Genomic DNA, 14,797 nt, shown 5'->3' on the forward strand with positions numbered 1-14,797 from the left:
TTTCCCCTCTTGAGACAGCACATACAAAGTGGCTGCAGTTCAGACTGGCAAAGTGACTAATTATCCCTAGCCACTAGGCATTTTTATAAAATCCTTTCCCCAGTTTATGCTGGTACAGCTGTAAAGTCAACTGTAGCACACCTCAAATGGGCCTGTATCTATATACCCTAAAGCAGTGATCCCCAACCAGTGGTTCGTGAGCAACATGTTTCTCACCAACCCCTTGGATGTTGCTCCCAGTGGCTTCAAAGCAGGTGCTTATTTTTTGATTCCTGGCTTGGAGGTAAGTCTTGGTTGCATGAAAACCAGATTTATTCCTAAACAGAGCCCCCTGTAGGCTTCCAATACACATATGGGCTACCAAATAGCAATCATATCCCTTATTTGGCACCCACAGGAACTTTCATGCTTGTGTAGCTTTTTTTTTACATTTGAATGTGGCTCACGGATAAAAAATGTTGGGAACCCTTGCCCTAAAGCATGCAAAAAACTTAAGTTTTATACTATATACCCATTTAGGTGTGGAGCACTCCAGTTTGCTACCTATCTGCTTCAGTCTTTGTTGGATGGGAATGTAATACAGGGCCTACATACTCAATAGCTTATAAACAGCTCAAAATGGGGTGTCTGTAGCTGAAGAGCACGCATGTCAGTCAACTGTAGGCACCGCCATTTTCAGTCCCCAAATGTTTGTAGAGGATCTACATTCCCTACACTGGCAACTACAGCCGCTACATCCAGATAACCTGCACTTTGTGCATTCTGTATGTCCTTATTCAGAAATAGAAATCCAATGTGTAGATATGCCGCCCCTCTCACCTTTACTATGACTCTCCTGCACTGGAGGTTCAGATCTCCCTAGACAGTCAGCAATCGTCAGCATAATATGTCAAGAGAGTCACACAAATACCATATTTACTGCAGGTGGGGAGCTTACCCTTCTGCCTAATAAGAGGGGTTAATGCACTTTAACCAATTCTTCCTCTATAACACCATGCAGATATAACACGTATACAAAAATGTACTTACTGCATTTTGGGGTTACTACACGATATTGGTAGTATCCAAGATAATGGTTGTATCCAAGATAATGGTAGTATCCAAGATAATGGTTGTATCCTGACAAAGGGAGGGTTAGCACAGGGGGTCACAATAAAAAGGGGTACGCTCTCCACCTGTTTGTGGGACTCTCTTGAAATTCTTCACTTATTCAGAAATAGAACATGATAATACAGTGACAATAAGGAATATGTGCCACAGTGAAACAGACCTATGATAGAAGCCTAGATATATTTGCCCTATCCAGAATTTAGTCTAATCTAATGTATATGCTCTAATGCTAAAGCTGTCTGTAACCCACATATCATCCTGCACTTTCTCTGTATTTTGTGCTTACGCCAAATAACTAAACTGTTACATTTTATTGTTGAGTCTATTAATGGATCCACTGTCACATTAACATGTATCCTTTCAGTTAGATGACACTGAGGAATTCCACAGAAAGATAAATGAAGATATGCTTTTGCACGCTCCTATATTTATCATCAAGCCCCGTTCCCATACAATCTGGGAGACCCAAAGTGTCAAACTTCACTGCACAGTCAGCGGCTGGCCCGAGCCCCGTGTCACATGGTATGTTCCAAAGGCAAATGGGATGTTTAATTATCATTTCTTTTTCTGAAATTATTGCAAAATTTTTTGGTAATGTTATTGATTTTTTTAGCTCATATTATCTAAATACATCACATTTATTTATTAAATTCAGCAGCATTACAAATCAGTTGAATAAACTGTAGGAAGAAAACACATTGTAACCCCCTTTGTTATTCTGAAGCTAGAATGTCCATTCTACAATTTTCTGAATTTCTTAACTGCTTACAGCTGCCAAAGGCAAGACAACTTTGCAGCTCAGCAATAGCTGGAGGATTGAAATTGCCCCTCTAGTTTCCTTCTGCCAAGAGCAAAGCTTTGTTTAGCAAGTATGCAGTGAAAACATTATAAATAGTCTGCTCACATGCAAAATGTGTTTAAGGAGTGGGCGTATCCTTTTAGGATCAATACCAGCAGACACGAAGAGAGGTATGGTCAAATCCTTGTACTAAAAGGGGTTGTTCACATTTAAATTCACTTTTTTTATGTATGACATAGAGAGTGATATTCAGAGACAATTTGCATTTGGTGTTAATTTTTCATCAGTTGTGGTTTTTGAGTTATTTTGCTTTTTATTCAGCAGCTCTCCAGTTTGCGATTTCAGCAATCTGGTTACTAGGGTGTATATGATCCTAGCAACCATGCATTTGAATAAGAGACTGGAATATGAATAGGAGAAAGTCTGAATAGAAAGACGAGTCATCAAGTAGCAATAACAATACATGTGTAGTGTTACAGAGCATTTGTTTTTTAGATGGGGTCAGTGACCCCCATTTGAAAGCTTAAAAGATTCAGAAGAAAAATTAAATGTTATAAAAAACTGTAAAAAATAAAATAATGGAGTCCAATTGAAAAGTAGCTTAGAAATGGCCATTACTGCAGAGGAACATAAAGCATTCTGAGAGCGATACATCCTACTACTTTCTCATAGGACTCCAGCCAATAAGAAGCCACAATGAAAGTGACCAATGAATTCATCTGGGAACAAACCACATGGACCCCATGAGCCTAATGAACATTTACTGGTTAACTGCCATTGGATTAAACTTGCACCTAATACTATTCTATAAGATAAGCACAAACAAACTCTTTATAAAAAGAAACACATTTTATGAGAAAATAATAGTCATAAAAGTTAACATTAAACTTCTTAAATTATGTTTAACGCTAGGGTGGTCTTAAAGGGGTAGCTCACCTTTACATTAACTATTATTATGATGTAAACAGTGATATTCTTTAATTTTTTGAGCTTTTTGCTTCAGTTTGGAATTTCAGCAGTTATCTGGTTGCTAGGATCCAATGACCTTAGCAACTAGGCATTAGCTTTAATGAGAATCTGGAAGATGAGCAAATATATTCTAATCCCAGTTTAACCACAATAATATTACTCTGATGTTTTCCTCTTCCAGGTACAAAAACAACGTGCCCATAGATGCCAAGGCTCACCCTGAGAAGTACAAAATTGAAGGTGGATATGGAATTCACTCCCTGGAGATATTCAAGTGAGTGAGAGAGACAAGTGACAGATGCAACAAGTAGCAGAATCAGTGTCTGACATTTGCTCATGACAGAAGGGCAGGTGGCAGCTGGAGCTGGGTATTTATGTAAAGTCCTGTACATTGGAAGAAGTAGCAAGCAAGCTAATAATAGACGAAAAGCCTACAACTAGTCAGTATTGGGAAAGTATCTAGGAATAATAGGAGATGACAAGCTTGGCTGGAGCACTCAGTGACATAGAAACAGCTGCAAAGACTACATTCATTTTACTTGATTTACTTTTACGGATTATAGGGGGTCAGATATAACTGAACCCACCTTCAGTAGGGGCTCATTAATAAAAAAAGACAAAACAGATGTCACATGTATATATATATATATATATATATATATATAGGATCCATTTAATTTACAATAGGGTGTATATAATTTTGTATATAAATGAGCATAATAATACTAGATATTAAATTGGCATCATGCTATTCGGTTGTAGTTCAGCAGCAGGCAGCAACATGTTAGATACCCATAATGTAAATTCTTAAAATATCTATTATTATTAGAAAGGGCAATTTAACGTAGTCAAAGACATTGCTAACATTGGGGGCTCTTCTAAGGATGAAGGCCTATTTCAAATGTACTCTCTGTGCTTCTCTAAATGTAGCCTTGTAAATGTATATTGCTGGGTGAAATCGATACTGCTGCTAACCTCTCTACTTCTTACGATCTCCCAGAACTCAGCATTCACATACTATACACATCTATTGCATATATATATATATATAATACAACTGTACTTATATGTGAGTATATCATTTGTGTCACAATAAACATATATGTTTTTTCCATTTCTGATTGAAGAATGATATGATATTATATAATAATGTTAGTCTATACCAAGTGACATGTCCCAGCTGCGCTGTATTGTTATAGCCCTAACTCCTCTATTGTTAGTAAGAGTTTTGTGCTTTACATGTTACTGTGTTTGGTGTTCCACCCCCTTAAGCCACAGCTAAATTCCTCTTCTATTTATAGGCCCTTAATAAATTCCTGGAATATTTGTCACAGTGGGTTTGAAATTAACGCATGGCAGATCCCAAATTAACATCTTACAGCTGGCACTGGGAGGGAAATGCAGAAAATCATTGCTACTGCCATGATCACTACCCTGTCATACAACTGTATCGAGTTAAGCTTTAAATACAGTCCAGACCTGTAACCGTCCAGACCTGTAACCATCAAGCCCTGTAACTGAAAGAATTATATACATTCACTGTAGAAGCTAAGGAACACTATGAAATAAATTCATTGGAATTGCATGAGCTCTCTTGTATTTTTGTAGCATGGTGGATTGGCAGATATGCCTGTACCAATAATGACACCCATTATTTTGGGGGTTATTTATCAAAGGTCGAATTTCAGAGTTATCGTATGTGAGCTTTTCTACACCTCGAAAGACCTCAAATGAACTCACAACTCAAATGCTTTCTAGTTTAAGAAAAAACTCAAATGTAAAAAAGTAGAATCAGTGAGTTTGGGGTTAACAACCCAAAAACTCAAATTTTTGGCGAAAAAAAATCTTGATTTGCTCGAATTGGTGAATCATGAAGGCTATTAACATCTTCAAATGGTTCAAGGGACCTCTGCCATTACTTCTACATGACCTCAACAGGTTTTAAATGGTGTATTTTCATATTCAAGCTATTTCCAGGGTCGGGGTATAATAAATCTCAAAAAGATTTAACGTTTTAAAAAAGAAAAAAATGGTGTTTTTTTTAACCTGAAAAATAGATTTTTGACTCAAAAAATACCCTTGAAAACTCACACATAACTCACACACAACTCACCCTTAATAAATCAGCCCCTAAATGCCACAAATGTACCATGTGACCTAACTCACACTACTATGATTAATAAAATGTGTGCAGGTTTAATTCTGATTCAAGTGTAGCTATGTAGGGGCAAAACTAGTCATAACTGATACAGAACTTCAGCTCCCAACAGACTCTGCAATATAAGTGGGCAGGGATGGTGGGAGTAGCAGTCCAGAATAGTTAAAGGGATTTTGTCATTGGAAAACATGTTTTTTTCAAAACGCATTAGTTAATAGTACTGCTCCAGCAGAATCCTGCAAATTTGTTTTTTAAAAGAGCAAATAGATACTTTCATATTTAATTTTGAAATCTGACATGGGGCTAGACATGTTGTTAGTTTCCTAGTTGCCCTCAGTTACGTGTCTTATGTGCTGATAAACTTCAGTTAGTCTTTACTGCTGTACTGCAAGTTGGAGGGTTATCACCCCACTCTCCCCCCCCCCCCAGCAGCCTAACAACAGAACAGTGGAAAGGTAACAAGATAACAGCTCCCTGACACAAGATAACAGCTCTCGGGTAGATATGAGAACAGCACTCAATAGTAAAATCCAAGTCCCACTGCACCTCTTTCAGTTACATTGAGTAGAAGAAACATTAGCTTATTGGAAAGCAGTTCCATTGTGAAGTGTTGGCTCTTTCTGAAATCACAGGATCAAGCAAAATGACCTGAGATGGCTGCCTACACACCAATATTACAACAAAAAAATATACTTGGTGGTTCAGGAAAAACATTTTATATGGTAGAATAAATTATTGGTAATGTAAACAGAACAGAAATAAAACTACACTGTAAAGATTATGGCAGATTAACTTTAAGATCAACTGTCCCTGGTTCCACTTATGATTTAGAAATGAGCTTTGTTGATTTGGGAAAGAATTAGTTATGATTTGCATGGCACAGTGTTCACACAGTAGTAACAACTGACACCTGACATGTCCCCACAGATGTGATTTTGAAGACACAGCTCAGTATCATGCCTCAGCTATGAATGTGAAAGGAGAAAATTCTGCATATGCCTCCCTCGTGGTAAAGAGTAGGTTTGCAGGACTCATTTTCTCCCATTTCATTGTTAACATTTTGTCCTGGTTCTTGTAATGGATTTATATATAAAATTTGCCCCCAACAGGATACAAAGGAGAACTGGATGCCAGCGCTTTCCCACCCAAGGGTACGCCATTCAGCTGTAAGTGGCACATTTACTCAACCACAGTTTGTGGCACTGCCGTACATGTTCATATGACTTGCCCCTTTATAAGTAAAGGCTAATAAATAATACTAAATTGTATATAACAGCTCCATCATATTACTAAACTGCAGACTTTTGCTTGCTGCATACAGTATGTTACTTACTGTTATACTTTTGAATGTGCTATTTCTTAAAGTTTTTCTAAATTAAAAAAAAATATATAAAAAATTGTTTTTAACAATGTCATTTTTATTTTCTTGCCTATCTGGGCCTTTACAGTTAGCGTCACTCCATACGGCTTCGCTTCCAAATTTGAGATTTATTTTTTTGATTCATTTGGAGTGTCGTTTGGCAAAGAGGGTGAGACGTTGAGCTTGGGATCTAAAGTCATCATTCATCCTAAAATCAAACGCTTCCAACCGGAGATTCAGTGGTACAGGAACGGTAAGAATATAACAGATTTTCTACCATTTGCAGTCTTGTTGTTAAACTCACTCAGGAAGGCCAATGTAGCTAGGGGGGTTTCATTATAGCAGCTGTGATATAAGTTGTATATTCTGACCCTTAATCAAAAACTCTTTTTTACATAATGAAATGTAATCCCAAGCAAATTCCAGTATACGTACATTAAATATTTTCAAAGTCTTTAAAGTTGCTTTAAACTTATAACTGCCAATACCCGCGGGTCCTTCCGCGACCTTCCAAATGCCGACTTCTGACTTCCGGGTTGAGCTTTTATAGACGCGCGCCTCTCACCCTGCCCCTTTTGTGATGTCATCGGTGGGGCGGGTCTATAAAAGGAACCCAGAAGTCAGGCTCGGGCAGGTGCAGATGGTGGGAGGGCAGGAGATGGCCGGGTGCAGGTTGGTAAAAGCCCGACCCGCACATCACGAGAAAGTAGTATTTTGATACCCAGATATTGACTGGAGCAGTCATGCAACCAGTATTGTTAACAGAGACAAGTTATGAACATAATAGTATCTCCTTTAATGTTTGTTGCAAAAAAGAGACTTACATTGGTCAAGAAACAAAAACTAAGATCAAAAGTGAGAAAATTAACATTTACTGAATTAACACTCAGTACAAAGTGGATTCAGGAATACATTTTTACCGCCTTGCAAACTGGAGAGGCCTCACTTTTTTTTTTTAACTTTCTGTGAATCAGCTATCATTTAGGCAGGTTTCAGTTGGACAAAAAATGTAACCTAATGGCTGTATCGTTTTTCAACCTCATCTGCCTATGATACTATATATTTATCTCTTTTGGTTCTCTGGTTCTGACTCTTGAAACACTGCAGCAGAGGTCAGTTCTTCAGGATGAGCTGGCTTCTGATACATTGTTTCACAAGTCGGTACCAGCCGGAAGATAGATTCTGCATTGAAAAGCAATAATATTTATACATAGTTTTAAAACCAATTAAATTTTAAATGAATGTTTATTGAAAGTTGACATTTTCTTAAAAAATAGGTTATGGGTGGATATTTTTTTTTTATCTATCGTCTTCCAAATGACTTCCATAGAAGCCAAAAGTGGTAATAATTTTAGCCACTATGTGTCACTGTTCTTTCACAGTTGGGAAGTATCTTTTTAAAAATCTTGTAGTTCCATATGACACTTGGATTTGCAGGATAACCACCCCTTTAGACTAGAAGAAAAGAACTTTCATTTGAAGCAACGTAGGGGGTTCTTCACAGTCAGGACAGTGAGGTTGTGGAATGCACTGCCGGGTGATGTTGTGATGCTGATTCAGTTAATGCCTTTAAGAATGGCTTGGATGATTTCTTGGACAGACAGAATATCAAAGGCTATTGTAATACTAAACTCTATAGTTAGTATAGATATGGGTATATAGAATTTAATTAACAGTAGGGATGGGTGTGTGTATGGATGCTGGTTTTCATTTGGAAGGGTTGAACTTGATGGACTTTGTCTTTTTTCAACCCAATTTAACTATGTAACTAACTATGTAACTATGTAACTTGATGTTGGGTCATATTTATTCAGTCTAGTATTGAGTAGCAGATGTGTGTGTCGGGGAGGAACAGGGATAAGACCCACTCCACGTGTCTTGAACTTGGCATGGCTACTAAGGGGCACACTTAATAAAAAAAAAGTTGCAAATTTGCACAAATTTATCAAAAATGACAAAAGGGTTAATCATAATGCCATAAAATCACTGGAAAAAGGCAACAGGTAATAAAAGAGTCTCTTGTACATGATCTAAACTAAGATTTAACTAATCCTTATGGGAGGCAGAGTCAGTCTATCGGGTTTATTTATCAAGCTCCGAATTTATCTCAGTATTTCTAAGATAAAAATCCGAGCAACTCCGAATTCCCGAATGGACCTTATTTATCATTCAAAAAAATAGGTTTGGGCAAACTTCAGACCTTTGCCCGAAAAGTCCAAAATTTTCGGACTTTTTTGCAAAAACCGTGATTTTTTTCGTGGTTTTCTAACCTTTTGACCCAAAATCCCCGAAATCATCAGATATCGGATTCGGTACTGACCAGTGCAGACACTGGGACCTGTAACCTGTATGAAAACCTGGGTCCATAGCCCAAAAGCGATTTACCTCCAAACTGTCAAGACCGCCGGGAGCGCGAGGAGTCGCGTCCGCTCCCGGCGGCGAAGAATTCAAGATGGCGGCGCCCAGTCAACCCACGTGGGTTCCGACGCCGGCGACGTGACGTCAGCGCGGCGCGACGGTCGCAGGCGCGCTGACGCTGGGGCAAGGGCGCCAAATTCAAACATAAAAGGACGCCTGAGACGCCAAGATGGCGCCCGAAAATAGGATTCTGTTCCCTGAGAGTTTCCTGGGTTCCCTTGCTGTTTTCCCTACATATATCTGCCTGATTCCTTGTTGTGACCCTTTGCCTGGACCTGGACTTCGCTGATACTCTGCCTGCTATTGACCCCCTGCCTGGACTTTGGACTTTGATTATATTCTGCCTGCCTTGTGACCTGTTGCCTGAACCCGATTACCCTTTCTGCTTAATCCCTGGATACCACGATCCTGATCCCTCCTGAGGGGCTTCCTCCTAGATCCGGACTACTCCCCAGAGGGGGCTCCCGGCTCCCTGACATTATTTTCGGGCCATGGATCCTTCTGAGGAAGCCACACCTCATGTCGGACGAGCGCTCCGCGGACTGGCATCCCGCATGGAGGACTACGAAAACCAGCAGGTTCGCATTGGGCAAGCACTCGATGTCCTGCTAGCTCAAGTGCCTTCTGAGCCTTCCACTGCTCCACCTACTGGAGATCCCCCCATGGCGGCAGCCCCTACGAACGCAAGCTACCCGACAGGTGAGCCTCGCATTCCACCTCCCCCTCGCTTCAGTGGGGACCCACAAGCCTGCAGGGGGTTTGCCACGCAATGCCAAATTCAATTTGAGTTCCAACCCACACAGTTTCCAAGTGAGCGTTCCAAGGTGGGGTATGTGATGTCTCGATTGGAAGGCAAGCCACTAGAGTGGGCAACGTCTCTTTGGGAGAAGAATTCCCCGCTGACTTTTGATGTTAAAGACTTTCTCCAAGCTTTTCGTTTAATCTTTGATGCTCCAGGTCGGGTTACGAACGCCCCTGCCCGTCTCTTGCAGCTCCGGCAGGGAAGCCGCAGTGTCAATGACTATGCTATAGACTTCCGAACACTGATGGCGGAGACTTCCTGGTGTGATGACGCTTACAAGGCTGTATACTACCAAGGCCTATCCATCCGCATCAAAGATGATCTCGTCTCCAGAGAGACTCCTGACACCCTGGAAGGGCTGATCGCTCTATCCATTAAAGTGGACACTCGTCTCAGAGAGCACCAGGTGGAGAGAGAGCGCAGCAGACGATTTTCTCCCTTGTTGGCCCCTCGCTTTCAAAGGCCGATTCTGCAAACACCCGCTGTTCCTGTGACTCATGTGTCGACGTCCCCCTTGGAGGAACCTATGCAAGTAGGAAAGACTCGCCTCTCCGAGCAGGAAAGACTCCGAAGACGTATGGCAGGTCTCTGTTTATACTGTGGTGGGCATTCCCATTTTGCCAACGCCTGTCCTGCCAAAACCAAGAGTTTTGTACCCCGAGGTATGTCTCAGGTTTCTCATGTAGGGGGCATCACTCGAGGTCCTCTGGAGAAGTATCAAGAAAGTTCACGCAGACTTCTTCTTCCTTTGCAGATTCACCTGGCAAGTAGGTCTATCTTCGAAAGGGCCTTCCTCGACTCCGGAGCGGATGGCAATTTCATGGATGCCTTTTTTGCCGAACGCATGAAGATTCCCCTGCTTCCATTATCTTCACCCCTGCGAATTACCGCCATAGATGACAAACCCCTGGAGTTTGAATTCGTCACAAAGTTCACGGCGGAACTATCTGTACAAGTTGGGGCGCTGCATCAAGAAAAACTTTCATTTTTCATCATCCCCTGTCCTTCTACTCCAGTAATATTGGGTCTTCCGTGGTTACGTCTGCATAACCCCACCATAGACTGGTCCACTGGGCAGATCTCTCGTTGGAGTTTATTTTGCCTGCAACATTGCCTTCCGTCAAAACCCCTCGAGAAGGTGAATGTCTCCTCTGCGGAATTAAAGACTTTGCCCTCCACTTACAAGGGATTTTCCGATGTGTTTTGTAAAAAGTCGGCAGAGTTCCTTCCCCCACATCGCTCCTACGATTGTCCGGTTGAACTCCTGCCAGGAGCTATGCCCCCCAGAGGGCGCACCTACCCTCTCTCTCCTGCAGAGACTACCGCTATGAAGGAGTACATCCAAGAAAATCTCCAGCGGGGGTTTATCCGCCCTTCTACCTCTCCTGCAGGGGCTGGGTTCTTCTTTGTGGAGAAGAAGGACGGAGGCCTTCGGCCTTGTATAGACTATCGGGGTCTGAATAAGATCACCGTGAAAAACAGGTACCCCCTGCCCCTGATTGCCGAGCTCTTTGACCAGCTGAAAGGGGCAAAGATTTTCTCCAAGTTGGATCTCCGGGGGGCCTACAACCTCATTCGCATCCGGGAGGGTGACGAATGGAAGACGGCATTCAACACTCGGGATGGGCACTATGAATATCTCGTTATGCCCTTCGGCCTATGCAATGCCCCTGCCGTCTTCCAGGAGTTTGTTAATGATGTGTTCCGAGATCTCCTAGGAAGGTTCGTAGTCGTATACTTGGACGACATCCTGATCTTTTCCAAGGACCTTGAAAGTCATCGCTCCCAGGTGAAGGAGGTACTCACTCGTCTGAGGAAGAACTCTCTCTTCGCCAAGTTGGAGAAGTGTGTCTTCGAGGTATCCAAGATCCCCTTCCTAGGATACATTATCTCTCCAGAGGGATTTGAGATGGACCCCGTGAAGGTGTCGGCCATCCAGGAGTGGCCTCTCCCACTGAGTACCAAGGCAATCCAGAGGTTCATCGGATTTGCTAATTATTATCGACAGTTCATCCGGGGGTTCTCTTCCCGCATTTCACCTATCCTGGCCCTCATCCGGAAAGGGGGTAAACCCAGCCTGTGGCCTCAATCCGCCATAGAAGCCTTTCAGTCCTTGAAAGAGGCCTTCACGTCCGCTCCTGTTCTCCGACATCCCAATCCTGCACTACCCTTCTGCATCGAAGTCGATGCTTCTGAAGTCGGAGCCGGAGCTATCCTGTCTCAGAGACACTCCACTGATGGAAAATTGCACCCCTGTGCGTTTTTCTCCAAGAAGTTCTCATCCGCAGAGCAGAACTATGATGTCGGAAATCGAGAACTCTTAGCAGTCAAGCTTGCCCTTGAAGAATGGCGTCACCTCCTGGAGGGCTCTGAAATTCCTGTCCAGATTTTCACTGATCACAAGAATCTGGAGTTTATACAGTCCCTCAAGAGGCTAAATCCCAGACAAGCCAGGTGGGCCCTTTTCTTTTCCCGTTTTAACTTTGTTTTGACTTATCGCCCAGGTTCCAAGAATCTGAAAGCCGATGCCTTGTCTCGTAGCTTCACTCCGGTGGATCGTGACCCTGAGAGGCAGGAGCCAATCATTCCACCAGTCAAGATCATTGCCTCTTTGTATCCCCAATTTGCCGACCAGATTCTGGCTGGGCAGTCCTCGGCTCCTCAAGATACTCCGATTGGCATGGCCTTCGTCCCTCCAGAACTTCGCCTGGCCATCCTGCAACAAACCCACTGCTCCAGACAAGCTGGACATCCTGGTCCGGCCAAGACCCTTGAACTCTTGAGGCGCCTAGTCTGGTGGCCTGATATCCGCAAGGATGTAAAGGACTTTGTGGCTGCTTGTAATGTCTGTGCCACTTCTAAGCCTAGCCATTCCCGCCCCAGCGGGTTGTTACAGCCTTTGCCGGTTCCCTCTCGTCCGTGGACGCACCTCTCTATGGACTTTATTGTCGAACTTCCTCCCTCCGGTGGGAATACTGTGATCTGGGTTGTCATTGACCGCTTCAGCAAAATGGCCCATTTCATCCCTTTGAAGAAGTTACCCTCTGCGGTGGAATTATCCCAACTCTTTATTAAGTACATCTTCCGCCTGCATGGTTTCCCGGTGGAGATCGTCTCCGACAGAGGCACCCAGTTTACCGCCAAGTTCTGGCGTTCTCTATGTAAAGACTTGGGAATAACACTTAAATTTTCATCTGCCTACCACCCGCAGACGAATGGGGCAGCTGAACGTGTGAACCAAGCCTTAGAACAGTTCCTGAGGAACCACGTGTCTCTTTGCCAGGACGATTGGTCTGACCTCCTCCCGTGGGCAGAGTTTGCTCATAATAATGCATGTCATTCCTCCACAGGAAGGTCTCCATTTATGGTGGTGTATGGACAGCACCCTCAAGCCTTTCCTCAGGACTTCGTGTTGTCGGACGTCCCGGCTGCAGATGATCTGACAGCCCATATGCTTGCTATTTGGGCTGCAACCAAGTCTAATCTGGAGAAGTGTGCTCTAGTCCACAAGACTTTCGCGGATCGCCGTAGAAGGCCCTCTCCTCCCTACAAGGTGGGTGATAATGTCTGGCTCTCTTCCAGGAATATTCGCTTGAAGGTGCCATCTCCCAAGTTGGGTCCGAAGTTCCTGGGTCCGTTCCCCATCTTGGAGATAATTAACCCCGTAGCCATCAGACTTCAACTCCCACCAGAGATGAGAATCCCCAACGTGTTCCACGTCTCCCTGGTGAAGCCCACCGTCTCCAACCGTTTCTCTGGTGTCCAATCTCCTCCTCCTGCTGTCTCTGTGGAGGGTCAACAAGAATTCGAGGTGGAGAGAATCCTTGATTCCAGAATCTCCAGAGGGTCCCTTCAGTACCTCATCCATTGGAAGGGCTTTGGCCCCGAAGAATGCTCTTGGGAGGGACATCGTGATGTGCATGCTCCTCGTTTGGTAAGAGACTTCCACTCCAAGTTTCCCCAGAAACCAAGTCCCGGTGGTCCTGAGGCCCCCCGTGAGGGGGGGGGTACTGTCAAGACCGCCGGGAGCGCGAGGAGTCGCGTCCGCTCCCGGCGGCGAAGAATTCAAGATGGCGGCGCCCAGTCAACCCACGTGGGTTCCGACGCCGGCGACGTGACGTCAGCGCGGCGCGACGGTCGCAGGCGCGCTGACGCTGGGGCAAGGGCGCCAAATTCAAACATAAAAGGACGCCTGAGACGCCAAGATGGCGCCCGAAAATAGGATTCTGTTCCCTGAGAGTTTCCTGGGTTCCCTTGCTGTTTTCCCTACATATATCTGCCTGATTCCTTGTTGTGACCCTTTGCCTGGACCTGGACTTCGCTGATACTCTGCCTGCTATTGACCCCCTGCCTGGACTTTGGACTTTGATTATATTCTGCCTGCCTTGTGACCTGTTGCCTGAACCCGATTACCCTTTCTGCTTAATCCCTGGATACCACGATCCTGATCCCTCCTGAGGGGCTTCCTCCTAGATCCGGACTACTCCCCAGAGGGGGCTCCCGGCTCCCTGACACAAACAAAGCCTTATAATAAATACAGTTTCCTGTGCCCAGATGAATATCCCCTACAATGAAAAATTATGATGCAGGAAAATAAGTATACATGATGGCTAATATTTGTGACTGCTTTACAGAGAGAGAGAACATACAGCCACGTGCCTTTTAAAGGTCAAGTATTATACACCTCTCTATATATAAATATTGTCAGTGTTTCATAAGATCAAGTCTCGGGTTATACAGTAACAATGTATCCAATATAGGAAACAATAGAAAGGGCAAGTTAGGGATGACCTCTGTAAAACAATCCTGAGATGTTGCTATTGTGATGCTGCTGACATTGTGGGACAGGTGTAGAACTGCCTGAAAATTAACATACTGTGTTTTTAATTTGGATCTGACATCTCATTGTGTGTGTGGCTCTCTGCTTTCATTGCCCCTTAGTCATGTCCTTTTATGGCCATTGCATATTTGTGCGCAGAAATCCTGTGATTGATTGAAACAAAATACTTTATATTTATTATGGCTCTTAGGTACTTCTAACCTGACACAATTCATGTAAGATACTGTGTGATCTAAATAGAGAGGTTTTATAAACTCGACTAACCCAGATAGGCTGATCAGTTACACATTAACGGGGTGGTTCAACGTTATGTTAACTTTTAGTATGTTATAGAATGACCA

The 14,797-nt window shown here is 43.3% G+C and overlaps 1 protein-coding gene across 3 annotated transcripts in view; it reads left to right on the forward strand.

Annotated features, from left to right (window-relative positions):
• myom1.L (myomesin 1 L homeolog) overlaps nt 1-14,797 on the forward strand; it is an 84,082-nt gene that overhangs the window by 16,102 nt on the left and 53,183 nt on the right. For all 3 annotated transcript variants that reach the window (XM_041566391.1, XM_018267915.2, XM_018267916.2), the window contains 5 exons: nt 1,475-1,632; nt 3,060-3,152; nt 5,964-6,052; nt 6,146-6,202; nt 6,485-6,649. In XM_041566391.1, coding sequence (XP_041422325.1) covers nt 1,475-1,632; nt 3,060-3,152; nt 5,964-6,052; nt 6,146-6,202; nt 6,485-6,649 — 562 coding nt within the window. The remainder of the gene's footprint in view (nt 1-1,474; nt 1,633-3,059; nt 3,153-5,963; nt 6,053-6,145; nt 6,203-6,484; nt 6,650-14,797) is intronic.

The sequence above is a fragment of the Xenopus laevis genome, chromosome 6L (assembly GCF_017654675.1).
Source record: "Xenopus laevis strain J_2021 chromosome 6L, Xenopus_laevis_v10.1, whole genome shotgun sequence".
NCBI lineage: Eukaryota > Metazoa > Chordata > Amphibia > Anura > Pipidae > Xenopus > Xenopus laevis.